The sequence below is a fragment of the Haplochromis burtoni genome, unplaced genomic scaffold (assembly GCF_018398535.1).
Source record: "Haplochromis burtoni strain Fernald_Lab_line unplaced genomic scaffold, NCSU_Asbu1 Contig_157, whole genome shotgun sequence".
In the NCBI taxonomy this organism is placed as follows: domain Eukaryota; kingdom Metazoa; phylum Chordata; class Actinopteri; order Cichliformes; family Cichlidae; genus Haplochromis; species Haplochromis burtoni.
Genome location: NW_024582518.1, coordinates 1,263,425 through 1,278,903, shown reverse-complemented (window position 1 = coordinate 1,278,903; position 15,479 = coordinate 1,263,425). Strand labels below are relative to the sequence as shown.

Below are 15,479 nucleotides of genomic sequence, written 5' to 3'. Positions count from 1 at the left end.
TGCTTTCACAAGTTAAGCATTAACTTTTAAGTCATAGATGCTCACATATATTTACATGTAATATTATTTTATTGATCTGTTTTCAAAATCATATTGTAATGCACTTGATTTTTTTTACAGCCTGTAGTTGTAGTTTTTGAGATTTTTTTTGTTTGTGTTTGTAGTTTTATGCTAATAGTTTATTCATTCATTCGTCAGGTTCTTTGTGAGTCCTGTCTCTGTGCCTTTTTTGTTATTTTGCTCACTTTTCTGTGTGGTTTAGGGTTTTACTTGTGAATCACTTTAAACTTCAGGTTTAAACGAAAGATTCTATTAAAATTAAATTAAGCTAGGGTAACTAGCTATCAGTAAGTCCCTCATACCTCCTTACTTCAAAGAAACCAACTATCTTTCATGACTGGTGTGCATGCTTTTTTGCTGAGTTAAGGTTGTTAAATTTTCCTTGTTGAGGGCTTAAAAAGCATGAAATTAGATTTCCAGAAGTGTTCATATAACTTAATACAACAATTTTTAGTCTTCTGCTAAAGAAGAAGAAGAAACTGTGTTATTTGTGTCTTTCGGGCTTCACAGTAGTTTCTGTTTTTCTCATTTAACCTCACACCTTCTGGTATTTCCAGTCCAGTTTTTCTTGTTAACAGTCTGATAATTAGGGCTGGGCCATAGCATACCGTTCACGGTAATACTGGTATAATGTTGGGCTACGATAAGAAAATGAAATATTGCGATAGAAAATGGGTAAAACGCCTTTTGGTTAAACTGTCAGCAAGGAATTTGCATTTTCACTGATTGTTTTTTATATATAACTTTAATGCACATAAAAAACAGCTGCTTGGTTTAGTGAAAATACATTGAATTTTTTTTCCACTAATAAAGTTGTGGAGTTGTAAAATATTTTGTCTAGTGTCAATTATATCGTCAGTTATATCATTATCACAAATTTTCAAATGTATATCGTGATAAATATTTTTGGTCATATCGCCCTGCTCGACTGATAATCTGTTTTTCTTTGTGTCTGCAGAGTCGAGTTTGTACAGCTCTGAAAGTTCAGGCCTCCAGACTCAGACTACTAGCCAAAGTGAGACCACAGTAATAACTCTGAGCACCCATTGCACTCAGAAAAGACAGCACTAAAACTCACCTCTGACCCCTCCCTGCCTTTTCTTCTCGCAGGTGCCACCTCTCCCACAGTGTTTGGAGTGGGAGGGGCTCCAGCAGGAGGCGCTGTGGGCTCACCGGGGGCGAAGCGGAGCGGCTCTGGAACCGGGAACACTCTAAAGGTAACAGCTCGCTGTGAACTGAAATGGGAGAATTTGGGTCAAATGTGTTAACATAAAGCGGCTTGAGGAGGGCTTTAGTTATCTTAATTGTGGGTTCTCTGGTATTCTCAAAGGGAAATGCAGATATGCACTTTGTGTGTTTGTTGTGATTTGTTAATGCTGTGGTTTATGGTCAAAAATACTAAAGAGGAGTTATTGTGTTTGTTTTTATTCTAGGACTCCACTCCAGTGGCTTTGCATTATTCACAGCTAAAAATAATCCTTCTTTGTCTTAGAAAAGCAGTTGATTTGTGTCTCAGACAGTCTGCTTTAGCTTCTGTCTCCCATCAGTCCACAAACTTTTTTACTTCTACTTGGGCGTCTTTCTGAAAACTTGCTGAGGGGGCAGCATCCAGAGCTGCCAAGGTGTCATTTTGGAAACACAGCATTCAGAGCAGTCATAAGAATTGAGCTCTGGTTTCATAATATTTACTTTTGCATATGTTCACATCATTACATGAAATCTGAAACTTTGGTTAAAATGAGCATTTGATACTGTAACTTTAAATAGCTCCCCTTTAAATGTAATGGATTATTAAAGTTGGAAGCATTAGCTCACAGGAAATGTTTCCTCAGTTTTTATCATTGTGTCTAAATTGTATGAGTGTTGATGTGTAATCATAGCTGAATCTTGTTTTGTGCATAAATGAGTGTTAAAAAATATATAAAAGAAAAGTAAAATTGTTGGTGAAGAGCCAAAATTTATTTTAAGGTTGTGTTTTAAATAGTTAAGAGAAGCTCTTTTAAAAAACAGATAGTGGAAAACCTTCTGTAGATCAAAAAATCTCCACAAATTGCTCTTCATATGTTAAACTTGGACTGGATTCATGCAGTTCTCAGCACATCCTATCAGCACACTATGAACTAAAATGTAGTTTAAAACCAGATGACCACATTTGTAATGTGCTGGGTGACATTGATGAAGCTCATATCACAGGTAACTCTGGACTCCTGAGTTTTTAGTCCTATTTGTACCAGCTGTATGAACCGTAGCCTTGGTGATACAATACTCAGTGGCATCAATAACGGTAACTACATTAACTGTTGCTGCAGCGCTGGTTGACTAGTCCGGTGCGGAGGCTGAGTCAGGGAAAAGCCGATGGACAGAAGAAACCGCCAATCAGGACGAGGAGGCGGGACAACAGGACAGAGATGACCACACCCCTCACAGGAAATGCGCAAATGGTGTGTAGACACCCATCCAAATGATGGGTTAAAGACACAAAATAGTAATAATGATAACATAAACTAATTGCTTCTTAAATTATGTAGAAGGCAAGGAAGGAGGAGGCAGGGCATAGTGGAGGGGAGGAGGAGCCAGAGGAAGAAAGCCACACCCCTCTACCACCCCCAATGCAGATCATCAAAGACCCTAACAATCCTGAGGTAAGAGTGGCTCTGTTTAAAGCTAGAAATGTTTAATGGCTGAAGATGAATGTGCCATAAATTTCTTAATATTGTATTTGCTGCTTTAGTCACGAGGTGAAAAACCTCTTCAGAAAACTTTTTGAATAACTACAAAAATAAACTAAATGTTTTTATACAGAAGAGTGGTTTATTTGAAGAGTTTTCAGTCCTGATTCAGAGTTGCATGCAGCACAGATAGAGCACTAGTGGAAGATACTAGTGATCCTCATATGTCTCCTGCCAGTGGACCTCATAGTTACATAAATACCCTGCACTGGTTTGAGTCATATCTATCTGGTACATTTCAGTTTCTTCGTGTTACTAAAGAGAGTTACTCATGGAGTTCTGTAGGTTCTTGTGTTGGGATCAGTACTTTTCATTGTATACATACAGGTAATATTATTAGGAAACAGCATACATTTTCGTTGTTGGAGTTGATACCCAGCTGTAGGTACCTATGAAACTAGTTGACACAAATCAATTAATTAAACTACAGGCATGTCTTCAAGGCCTGACAGCCTCCATGGCATATAATTCCTTTATCCAAATTTGGAAAAATGGAGGTTACTGAACTTGGTCTTAAAAACTTTGGAAGCATGGTGTCTAAGCAGATACTGACTCTGGATGGCATTACCATGGCTTCCTGTTAGGAATCTTGACCCGATATGTCCGTAAAGGCACACTGTAAGAGATGTCGGGCTGTTTTTTTCTTGCTGTATTTCTACATTTCTAAACATCCTGTCTCAGAGTGATGCTGAACAACTAGTTCAATATGTGTTACCTCTATGATGGACTATTGCAATTATTATCAGGCTGTCCTAAAAGATCCCTGAAAAGACTTCATTTTATCCACAATGTTGCAGCAAGAAAACTGTGAGACCATATTTCTCCTGTAATGGCTTCTCTTCATTGGCTCTCTGTTGTATCCACAATTATATTTAAAAATCTTTCTCGTCACATATAAGGTCTTGACTGATCAGGCCCCATCTTATCTGAAAGATCTCATAGTAACGTATCGCCTCAATAGAACACTATCAGATTACTGGCTTGCTTGTGATTCCTAGTGTATTTAAACGTACAAGGCGGTGCCTTCAGCTTTCAAACTGTGTACAGTATTCACGCTGTTTTCTTGTCATCAATAAAAGATTACAGTTTTCTGAGGTTACACAGAACTCTTTTAATTTCAGCCTTTTCTATTTCTTCAGGCTCTAGACTCAGATCAGGGATCAAATGAATCAGACACGGAGCAGAGAAACAAAGCACTAAGAGGACGCATGTAAGACAAACCCAAATTTATTACAAAGTCCAAGTTTTGAATGCATTTTTAAGGAGACATGAATTTTGTGGTTCTGTGTGCAGGTTTGTCGTTAATGAGATGGTCCAATCAGAGAAGGACTATGTAAAAGATCTGGGAGTGATAGTTGAGGTGAGACACAAACATCACACTGAAAGAAAGGACCTACTGACGCTCCACCCAAAAGACTCTACAAATGTCAATCTAAACGTACGACATGTTCTCTGCTGACGTTTCTCAGGGCTTCATGTCCCGGCTGGAGGTCAGAGGGATTCCAGAGGAGATGAGAGGAAAAGACAAGATTGTCTTTGGCAATATCCAGCAGATCTACGACTGGCACCGCGAGTCCGTGCCACAAATGCACACGTGAACAAACACACTTCATTATATACACAAAGATGCTCACTGGGTGTTTTTCTGTTTCAGCTTCTTCCTGGTGGAGTTAGAGCGTTGTATTCAGAATCACGACCTGCTCGCAGACCTCTTCATCAGACATGTGAGTTCTACAAACAAAATGACTTGTTCAAAACAGAATATATAGCATGGCTCTGACCTGAGACCTCAGGGACTCAACTCAGAACTCATTTGTCTTGACTTTGGGCTTCATTTAGAACTAGATTCAGGGCTCAATTTATTTATTTTTGTCTCAAGATATAGGAAGCAGGATTCAAATAGGACTTGGCTCATTACTTTTTATGGCTTAGCTTAGAACTTTGTTCAAAGTTTCACTCAATTGTCAACTTAAGACTCAGCTTGTCCCTGCATTAGGACTTGACTTGTTTGTCCTGGCTTAGACCCACAATTGATTATTTGAATATTCACATGATCTAAGATGTGAACAAAGATGTGGATCATTACCATGATCTGGGGTTACCACTGAAACCACTGTGAGACCTTGCCTCAAACCATCAGTGACCTACTGAAGTGAGCGGGGGGTTGACGTGCCTGGGAACATGTCTTCCTAGTCCAAAGTGGTTTCCTGGAAAGAGTGACCAATGTTTTATAAATGCAGGTGAGTCTTTTCCTGTTGAGATGACTCCTCCATGTTGTACCATACATTTGTAGAGTGGCTGTTTGGTTTCTTCTATAAAAGGGTCCAGGCCCTCCTCGCTGCACTGCACTGCATACCATGATGTTCATCTTGCTTTTAGGAGTTTTGTCCTTGCAATGAGCCAGTTTTTGTCTGCTAGATTTACTACGTCTGAAGTGCACTGGGATGCCATGCTTGGAGAAAATTTCCAATAAACATGATACAGGAACAGAAAAAGTTGTTGTCATTCTGTTTCTCCCTAGTTGGTGTCTGGCATTCTTTCCTCTGCATTTTCACTGATTTGATGAAGGCCCAGTTAGGATAACCACATGTTCTAAGAGCTTTGTTTACGTCTGTGTGTTCCTGTTCCCTTCTGCCTTAGAGGGAACCTCCTCGCTGGTCCCAAACAAGTTTGTGTTCCAGTACCTGGTGAGAGTCAAGGTCTAGCATGAGCTGAATAACTCAGAAGCTACAACAACATGGGGCTCAATTCTAAATTCATGACTTGCTCCTGAGGTTGAACTTGGCTCGAGTTGTTGTCTGCACATAGGATTTGAGTTATCACAGAACTCAGGACTTCTTGTTATTTGCTTGGGACTTGACTCAGGATGTGTTGAAGAACTAATACAACTATTTCTTTTTTACTTTCTTGTTTTTTACAGGAGCGTCGTCTACACATGTATGTGGTTTACTGTCAGAATAAGCCGAGGTCAGAGTTCATCGTCATTGAGTACGAGACCTATTTCGAGGTAATGGGTCGCTTTTCTTTTTTTTTTCTCATTTCTATACTTGGCTATTCTTTTCTGTTGTTTTTTTTTTTAATGATTATCTTATAGAATAGAATAGAATAACTTTATTATTCACATCAATGGAAAGTTGTTTTCAGTTCACCAAGCCATAAACAAATAATCAAATCAACCCGTAATAGTTTCTTTTATTTTTCCTTTCCTGATTTTTTTAAACATTACTATCTTAAAAGTTAAAAAAGGGGGAAAAAAATCGAAAGAGCAGGCTTTCCTAAAATGCACGTTCTTGAATGGACCTTACAATAGTAAAAATCAGCCAAAAACTGAAACTGAACCAGACCTTCTATCTCTGTCTCTGCCTGTCTGTCTGTAGGAAATCCAGCATGAGATCAGCTGCAGGATGTCCATCAGTGATTATCTGATCAAACCAATCCAGAGAATCACCAAATACCAGCTGCTGCTCAAGGTCTGTGAAGAACCTGTCAACATGATTTGTGTTTACACTAACTGCTTAAATGAAACATTGATTTTAAAATATATTTAATGCATTTTTGGTGGAATCTGAATGTTACAATGGAATTGCTGGTATCTGTGGAGTAAGTTTGGGTATTTTATATCCTGCTTAAAAATGCATCTGCCCAGAGACCATAGAAGACAATTACCCAGTAGCTAAATGTGGTACAAAGGTTCTTTTATTATTAGGGTTATTAGGGTTTGTGTATTTTCCCTGACAAATATGGCATAAAACTAAAAACCAAGCTAAATTTGGAATTTGACCGGAGGTGCTGATCTTGATTATAGACTGGTTGGCTCTCAGGGCAAAATATATCGGATGAAGAAATTAAATTTCACTAGTGTGAATTTTTTCTTCTACCAGTGCAAGAATTACATGAAAAAGTATGAAGAGAGTTTACAGATGAGAAGCAAAAAAGAGCCGTCAGGTGCTCAAAATAAACCTTAGACTCAAACGTTAGAAAAGGCTTTTCCTCGCAACATGTCATGTAATACAACTTATACAACTTAAAATACAACTAAAAATAAATATAGTTTCATGCATCAGTCAAAACACTCCACTCCAGGTACAGGACGCCCAGCTGAAAACGCGTCGAGTGCCAGAGATTCACAGAATTTACAGAAAATGCACTATTTTGTGAATTATATCGTTATCGGGATGAGAAATGTCTTCTATCGGGATATGAGATTTTGATCATATCACACAGACCTATTGGCTCTTGCTCCAGGCTTGGATTAGAACTTCGGTCAGGTGGAGTTTTTAACTTTTATTGAGGGACTTGATTCAGGACACAACTCGGGATGCAACTTGGGATTTGTTGTTTTTGAGTTGGAGCCGACCTCAAGACTTGAATTGACTCATTCTGATGTTGTCTTTGAAATTAGCCACGATTTGACATGGTTTAGTATTAGACTCAGAAATTATTTGGGACTCAACTCAGGCAAGAAATGTGTGAGTTGTTTTATTAACTCCCTTAACAGTTATTACCTGTGCGCTCTTATTGGTTTACAATGACAGCCTTCCTTGTAATGGCATAAATTTTGTACTTTTGGGTAGAGCTTTTTGTGAGAAATCAGAGATAAACTCATCAGTTCATCATACCAGCGTGTATTTTAAGATATTTTCTGATGTTACACTTTAAGGACACACTATGACTTTGGCTGAAATTCAAACACTTATATTTTTTCTGTTTGTTCATCAGGATTTCCTCAAGTATACGTCGAAGGCAGGGCTGGACTGTGAGGAGATTGAGGTAAGTTTTTTCTTTGCTTTCATTTTCTGTAAATCATCTCATAAACTTTCAGAAACATCAAACAACTGAACCACAGCTTTGTTCGTGTTTTTTGTTATTGATCAGTTTTAGTTTGATAATATAAAAACAGTTGTGTTGTGCCACAAACTGTTCTGATAATACACAAAGGCACAAAGGATCTACATTCTGGGAAACAGTTTATTTACTGAATTTATTATATTTTCATTCAAATTCTTGTGACTTTTAAACTTTGTTAAATTTTTTGTAAAAAATAGATATTTATTTTTTTAGCTTTGCTAAGAGTTGTAAAAAAAAAACTCTAAAAGACAACAAACACATGAGTTTTGTTCTTCAGCAGACAGCTGTTTCTGTCTCATAACCAACGAGCAGGAGACAGCAAAGAGCTGCTGCTGCTTCTGGCATAGTGAAGATCGTTATAAATGATTTACACGCGATGGTGAATCATCGCCCTGAGGACTAACACAAACTTTTGTAATATTTAGTAACTGTGTGTGTGGTCTGTGTACAGAAAGCGGTGGAGCTGATGTCATTGGTTCCAAAACGCTGCAATGACATGATGAACCTGGGACGCCTGCAGGGATACGAGGTACACCTGTCTGTCCACCTGTCCGGCTGATTTGTTTTGTTAGCAATTTCATGTCACTAGGACAACATAGTAACATAATTGATTTCATGCTAATTAACACTGAAAGCTCTGAAAGAAATTTGATAATATTTCAAATTTTAAGTTTCCATTTTGGTCTACTAACACAAAATGGACAAAAAGCAGAACTGAGCCACGCAGAGATGAAGGACAATGAACAGAACCCAGAGGAACACCATATTACATTGATAACAGCACACACGGCATAATAATGTTGTTGTGGGTGCTGCTACCGAGCTCTACAACAACAGCTTCTCAAGTAGTTTGTGTGCAATTTACCTGTTTCAGGCACATATTAATTCAAAAAAATTAGAAATGTGTGTAGAAAGCACAATACAAACAATTAACAATGACATATATGAGGCATGTACACAATTTACTTTTGCTGATTTCCTGGAAATGTAAAGTTTGCTGCAGGGTACCTGGACTCTTATCCATCGGTCTTTCTTTCTTCACTCACCTCCTCGTGCTTTCCAGGGAAAGCTAACGTCTCAGGGGAAGCTGCTGCAGCAGGAGACTTTCTGTGTTTGGGAGCAGGACGGAGGCGTTCTGTCTCGCAGCAAAGAGCGCAGAGTTTTTCTGTTCGAGCAGATCATCATCTTTAGCGAACTGCTGCGCAAAGGCTCCAACAACCCAGGATACCAGTTCAAGAACAGCATAAAGGTCAGACTGGTCAGCACTGTTTAGACTCGACACCGTCTTGAGGTCTGAATTAGGAGTAATTGTGTTATTGTTTGTGTTCAGGTGAGTTATCTGGCAATGCAGGACAGCGTGGACGGTGATCCCTGTAAGTTTGTGTTGTGGTCTCGTGGGTCGGCGGAGCGCTTCACGCTCCAAGCATCTTCTGCCAGCATAAAGATGACCTGGGTAGAGACCATTGCTTCCCTGCTGGATGCCCAGAACAACTTCCTGTCAGGTAAAAACCTTGTCAAAAACATTCCTGAAATATCTGAAATATCCATTATGTTACCTGTCCTAAAATATCCTCAATTCTCCTTGGAAAATTCCCTTTCATTGTCATTGGATCACCACTGATTTTGAAATCTCTTATTCAACTGAAATGCTACTGAATCTCAATGGAACATCTTTTATTATCTTTCTCATATTCCTCAAATACTTTTTGTTTTACCCTAAATATCTTTAAACCATATTTAAATAGCCTTAATTTCCCCAAACCACCCTTAAACATCTCTGTTATGTTAGTAACGTTGGGCTTGTGTTAACATAAACCCCCCTTAAGTCACCCTTGAAATCTTAGAATACCTTTCGAAGTCTCAAATCCTCTGCAAGCTGTTCAATCTTTGTTTAATGCCAAATGAATCCAATTTCCAAATTTCCCAAAAATGTCTTCCTTACAACCTCCTTGAAAACTCCTTGAATCAATCAAAAGTATCATTTTTGTGAACAACCCTCCAACATTCCTAGATCTCTATGAATCACCTTAAATCTCACTGAAACAGCTCATGCATATCCATGCTACATCTAATCTGTGCCCACAGCTCTCCAGTCTCCTATTGAGTATCAGAGGAAGGAGGGCGTGATCTCTGTGACACGGCCACTGTCATCAGGAAGGCCGCCATCTGCACCGCCAACTCCCAACGGTCACGCAACTCAGCCCCCTCCTGACAGTGAACAGGAAGATCAGGTTTGAATCCCTCCTTTCACTTTCCTTGTGTACCATAAGTTCTTGAAAAACTTTCTTACATCAGACCATATGACCTTTGACCCTTCAGGAACTGGTTCTGGTGCTGCAGGACTTCGTGGCGGTGCGGGAGGATGAGATCTCTGTGTTTCGGGGGGAGAAGGTTCAGATTCTGGCGTCCAACCAGCAGGGTCAGAGTCTGGTCTATCGGCCGGCCAACAGCGATTCGCCAGCCGCCGAGGGCTGGGTGCCACGCAGCGTGCTCAACACACACTGACATTTACACATGAACAAACACACACTGGCAGCAGGGTCAGAATCTGGTTTACTATTAGTACATACACAAACACAATGACAGCACTCCAAATACTAAATGCAAAATGGGTCAAAAGCATGTTGGGAAAAATTTGTGCAGCAAAAAGGTAAACATGACGATGGCAATGTCTGCGTGTCTGACACTTTGGACAAAAATATGTCTCCTCCACTTTCTCATTTTCTCACCTGATGAGATTTTTCAGAAACAATCATTAGGAATTATGTGAAAGTTTTAAGCATTGCAGAATATCCTTAATATTACATCTGGGTCCAAGGGGCAACCCTCCATAGCAACTTCATGGATCCTCAAAGTGTGTAACAGTGGAGCTGGAGCATACTTGCCTGACATCAACAAATTAAAGTGTAATTAGTGTTCTAGTTGGTTGTTTGGTTTTAACTCAAAATTTCTAACAATCTTTGTAAAAAGTTGATTGCAGCTTATTTGAAGTCCAGAATGGTGTGATTATGCCTAAAGATTGTTTTCAGTCAATAGCAGTAGACTAAGCAGAATAAACTAGACCTTAATGTCCTCAGGCATCACCTCCAGAGAGGTAGCAAGGTTGAACTTGCTAAACACCTCACTTAGAAGGTGTTTAACAGGGATCCTAGTTGGATGTATGAACCACAAGTGGATCCTTTTATTGTGGAATAGATGCTCTACTTTGAGCCTGTCCCAAAAGACCAAGATCCTGATCCAGTCCAGACCCTTCGGGCTATTATAATTTCTTCTGCTTGAATCCTTGTATCCAATATTGGTCCTTGGTCTCTCTTTGGTCACTATTCACAGTTGGCTATGAATAGAAAAGGACAGATAGTGTTTGAGTTGTAGTTGATTGATGTAGAATCTCAGGATCTTGTTAACATGTGGGGGATATAAGTGGGTCTTTGTGGTGAACTCAATCCAAATGGAAAGCAAAGATTTGCCTCGTGTTTCTCATGCAAATACAGTGAGTGGATTGCGGTGTTTGAAACTATAAGGAAAACTGTTTCCTTCCAAAGCATAACCAACTCCATCACTTTCTTCAGTAATAAAGTTGAACCATATCGATTCAGCAAAACAGCACAAATAGCAGTAGTAACATTTCCCTCCATTTTGACTGTCAATGGTGTCAAGAGACTCCAGAGTCAATGGACTAATCTCGGCTGGTCCAGTTCTTATTGGGGGCCTCCTGAGGTTTTCCTACGACAGACAACAAATCTCTCCAGAGAGTTTGGTGTCCATCCTCAGTTAGGCTTAAAAAAAACCCAAAGGTGAGGAGTTCAACAGGCATCCTGCTCAGATTTCAGGACCAGCTCAGAGTTTTCTCTTTCACAAAGTAATCTCTACCTTAACATTTTTTTCCATTGTTGTCTCTTTATGTAACAGTGCTGTGACCCATCAGAGGGTTAGGAACTGGAGAGGTAGACACTGCCATCATTTATGCTCTGAAGGTTTCCTGACATGTTTCAGACCCTGATTACTGTTCAGCATTTTAGACTTTAAACACACACACACATACACTCTCCCAGCAGCAGGTACTGTTAGTATCCTCCCTCATTCCTGGTGCTTTAACATTCAGCCAGAACACAGCTCTTCACCTCGTTCTATCAGACGCTGCCGTCAGGGTCCAAGCAACCAATAACCCACTCTTATGACTTCACAAACTGTTCTCCGTGGGTCAGTGGAAGGGAGGTCATATGACCATCATTACAGTCATCATCACCACCATCCAGACGGGGACTCCAGGAAGAAAAGACAGTCAAAAAAATAAATAAATGAAAGCCTCCTGGACGAGAAGAGGCAAAAAGACCTATCAGCCAATCAGAACTGAGTTCTCTACGCGTCGTTCTGTTAATAGTGTGTATAAAGAGACTGAGGACACACACACACACACACACACTTCATACACACACCAATGCTATGATGAAGATGCAGATGAAGATTACTATGAAGATAATTAAGAATAATAGAATCTGTTTTTCACCTTAATAGAGAGAAAAAAAATGAGAGAAAATGTTTGTCATATTAATAACTGCGTGCGTGTGCATGAGAGCGAGGGAGAGCGTGTGTGTGCGTGTGTTAGTAACGCCGTCCTATGTGTGTGTGTGTTTTTCCACCGACAGTTAGGTGGTGTCCCGGTGTAGCGTTGCCATGACGAATCGTTGTGTTTGCGGTGACACCATTTTTTGTTTGTTTATTCGTTTGGTTGGTTTTTATAGCAAACCAGAGCTGCTGCCGCCCTCCTCCCGCCCCGCCCCTTCTCTGTCTTTCTCCAGTCAACAAGGCGGCCTCAGCTTTGGTTAGTTTGATATCCTGATTATGCATTTCTCGTTCCTGTATATAGACCAGACGTCCAACTGCTACTCTATGTACTGTGGACACTGAACCGGTCTGTCTCTCAGCAGCCCAACCTACTGTGACTGTCTGTTTCTACTAAAACCGAAGCTGTAACCTTCAGCACGCTCTCTACCTGTCTCTCTCTATCTGTCTCTCTCTACCTCTCTCTCTCTCTCTCTGTTTCTCTGGTGCCATTCTCAGACAACACCCCGGTCCTTAAGGAGCTGCGCAGCCTGTCAGGTGCACTAAAGAGCGGTTAGGGTGGAGGATAGTGTGCTATGAAGCAAACTATGAATGATTTAACTGGTGTTAAAGGAAAAGTTTGAGTTCTTTCAAGTCTATCTTAATATAACTTCTTTAAACTGATCTAAAAATGTACAACCTGTTGGCAACAGCTTTCTGGTTTCTGTTAGCAGAATTATAATAACACTAGCAAAACTTTCAGTTCCTCTAATGTCCACTTGATGCTGCAAAAATGAGTCCCTATGCTTAGTCTCCCATGTTAAAATGTCTAACTTCAGCCTGCTACAGAAAACAGTTTTGGTCTAGTTTCCCCCTTTGTAACAACTGTATGGGGCTGAATTTAGTTCATAACTCACATGTTTAAACTGCATTAAGGCTTAATGTTTGCGTTATTAGGGGTGGGGCCTTGTTGAGTGACAGGTGACTATAGTGTAGCTGTCTGCAAGGTTTCACCTTAGTTATTTTGAAGTCACTTAGCTGGACCTTTAGGGTGGGTTTGAAGTGATTTGTGTAATTTGGTAATAAAACAGAATCACATCATCAACATATGGTGATATACGCATATAGCTTAAGCTCAGTCTGTCCTTTCTGGATCATTTTTTAAGGATCAAGAAATCAAATACAGAATACAAATCTCAAAACTATTAACCATCTATGATTTAGCTGTTTAAACTGTATTTGCATTTGTAAACAATAAATGCCCAATGAAATAGGTAGCTTGTAGCATTTCCAGATTATTAAATTTGTTTGGGAACTTTTTTGGTTAAAAAAAAAAAAAAAGCTACAACAGAAACCAAGAAACACCTGATTCCTGTGCAGGTTTCAAAGGAAAATATGTTACTAAAGCTTCTCTTAATGTGCATATGGAATGTGATTGGGACTAGATATTAAGACAGACTTGAAGGAAACCTAATGTTTTCTTAAAGGGCAACACACACCGATGGCACTTGACTATGACATTCATTAGACTTTTTGTCCCAGCTACTGCAAACCTGGCTTTCTACTAAATGTCAAACTATGTTTGGCAGCATAGCTTTGATTCAGTCTGTTTCAAATATTTTTCTAAGCTGAATGGTGGACATCAGATTGTCCATAACTTTCTGGTTCATGATGGTACTTTGGGTTAAATATTACGCTGTTTGGCAACATTTACTTTACTGGGTAATTTTGTGTTAAATCTCTTAAATATTATATTAAAAATCTAACGTTTAGCTGCAAATTACACAACATTTTATCACATTTGTTAAACAGTTTGTAATTCGTGGCTGTAATTATGAGGGGAAGCGTTCCTGTCTGCTTGTTGTATACTGGCTGAAAAATAGTTAATAAACTGACATCTGTTCTCTAAAAAAAAAAAAACATCCTTGCTAGCGGTTATCCCTGCTGTATCTGAGCTTCCGTTCAGCAGTGTAAATTCTTTTCTTTAGTATTTTAGACTGATAAAACACTATAGTGCTGATTTCTCACAAGAGAAACAGTAAAACAAAACAGTATAGTGTGACCAATCTACTGTTTCTCATCTTTTTAAGGAAACAGATGTCAGTATACAAACTATTTCTCATACTCCCTGATACTGAATTTTCTTTTACTATTATTATTATTAAAATGTTGAATATGATGATTAGTTACTCTTTTTCCTTTATAATTGGGGATAAACTGGTTTCTTCAAAATACTTGTTAATTTGCAGCTAAACAGCAGCAGGCCTTTTCAGGAAACTGGAAACAAATTACACAAATGTCCAAGTTTGTAGTGAAAAAGCAGAAAAAGACAGTGTTAATGTCTTGTAATAGTCATTATAAATACCAACATCCACTTCTTCACATAAACATGCAAATACAAATTATGACTGTCTAAAATACAAGTTAATATCGAGTCCTTAAAGACCTTCAAGCTACTTAACATCAACATGACATTCGTCAGGTGAATGACCCTTAAAAACAGATGCCACTTTGGTCCTTTTACAGAGCTGGCAAAGGATTTTGTGTCAGTGTGATAACTGTCAATGCAAAAAAAAAAAAAAAAAAAAAATTATTATAGTGTTCAAAATGCTTAAAACATGAGCAAGGTCACAACTTTGGAACTCGGAGTGCACCAGAAGGGTTTCGATTTGATTGCCGAGCATTTCAAAAGGAACTCCAACAGGTGGAAAGCTGTGCATTATGAAGAGTTTGAAAGTTAAAAGTATTTCACAATGAAGGTGCTACAAAGTAAAGCTTAAAATAAAATGTGGACCATGATTAAAGGTTTAAGATGGATAACTGTGCACTATAGAGGTGTTATAAGTTTGGAAATAGCACACAGCTTAGAAATCAGTGCACTATGAATGGTTTGAGGTGAAAGGTAGTGTACTAAGGTTTAGGATGAAAAATAGTACACTACAAAGGCATAGGGTGCTGTTTGAGACCCAGCCTTGTTGCCGACTGGCAAACTCAACTAACCAATCAACCAGTGTTATTTGTACAGAACTAACAGCTGCTAACTGACTGCTAACAGCTCTCTGTGTTTGTAATAAACGTCATTTTTCATCCAAAACAGTCTGTATGTGGCTTCTTCATCTGGACTTCTTTTTTTTTTAAATACATGGATCAATTACTACATTTATACATTATAACCATTTATATTTTGCATATAAAAAATGGATGTAGCCCAGGGGTGTCCAAACTCCGGCCGTGGTCCATTTTTAATTGGCCCGCAAGCAAGGGCGTAGATTTGGCATGGACGGAAGGGACGTGTCCCCA

At 39.1% G+C, this 15,479-nt stretch overlaps 1 protein-coding gene across 3 annotated transcripts in view; it reads left to right on the top strand.

The window, feature by feature from the left end:
• LOC102295902 (kalirin) overlaps positions 1–15,273 on the top strand; it is a 58,420-nt gene extending 43,147 nt beyond the window's left edge. For 2 of the 3 annotated variants that reach the window (XM_014336942.2, XM_005932767.3), the window contains exons 42-57: positions 1,019–1,075; positions 1,171–1,277; positions 2,370–2,501; positions 2,589–2,702; positions 3,929–3,999; positions 4,083–4,149; positions 4,259–4,362; positions 4,444–4,513; positions 5,710–5,796; positions 6,167–6,259; positions 7,509–7,559; positions 8,089–8,166; positions 8,701–8,886; positions 8,968–9,139; positions 9,723–9,868; positions 9,957–15,273. In XM_014336942.2, the coding sequence (XP_014192428.1) occupies positions 1,019–1,075; positions 1,171–1,277; positions 2,370–2,501; positions 2,589–2,702; positions 3,929–3,999; positions 4,083–4,149; positions 4,259–4,362; positions 4,444–4,513; positions 5,710–5,796; positions 6,167–6,259; positions 7,509–7,559; positions 8,089–8,166; positions 8,701–8,886; positions 8,968–9,139; positions 9,723–9,868; positions 9,957–10,142 (1,721 nt within the window). In that variant the 3' untranslated portion in view covers positions 10,143–15,273. The remainder of the gene's footprint in view (positions 1–1,018; positions 1,076–1,170; positions 1,278–2,369; positions 2,502–2,588; positions 2,703–3,928; positions 4,000–4,082; positions 4,150–4,258; positions 4,363–4,443; positions 4,514–5,709; positions 5,797–6,166; positions 6,260–7,508; positions 7,560–8,088; positions 8,167–8,700; positions 8,887–8,967; positions 9,140–9,722; positions 9,869–9,956) is intronic. The other variant, XM_014336944.2, reaches the window with a different exon arrangement.
• The last annotated feature ends 206 nt before the right edge of the window (positions 15,274–15,479 follow it).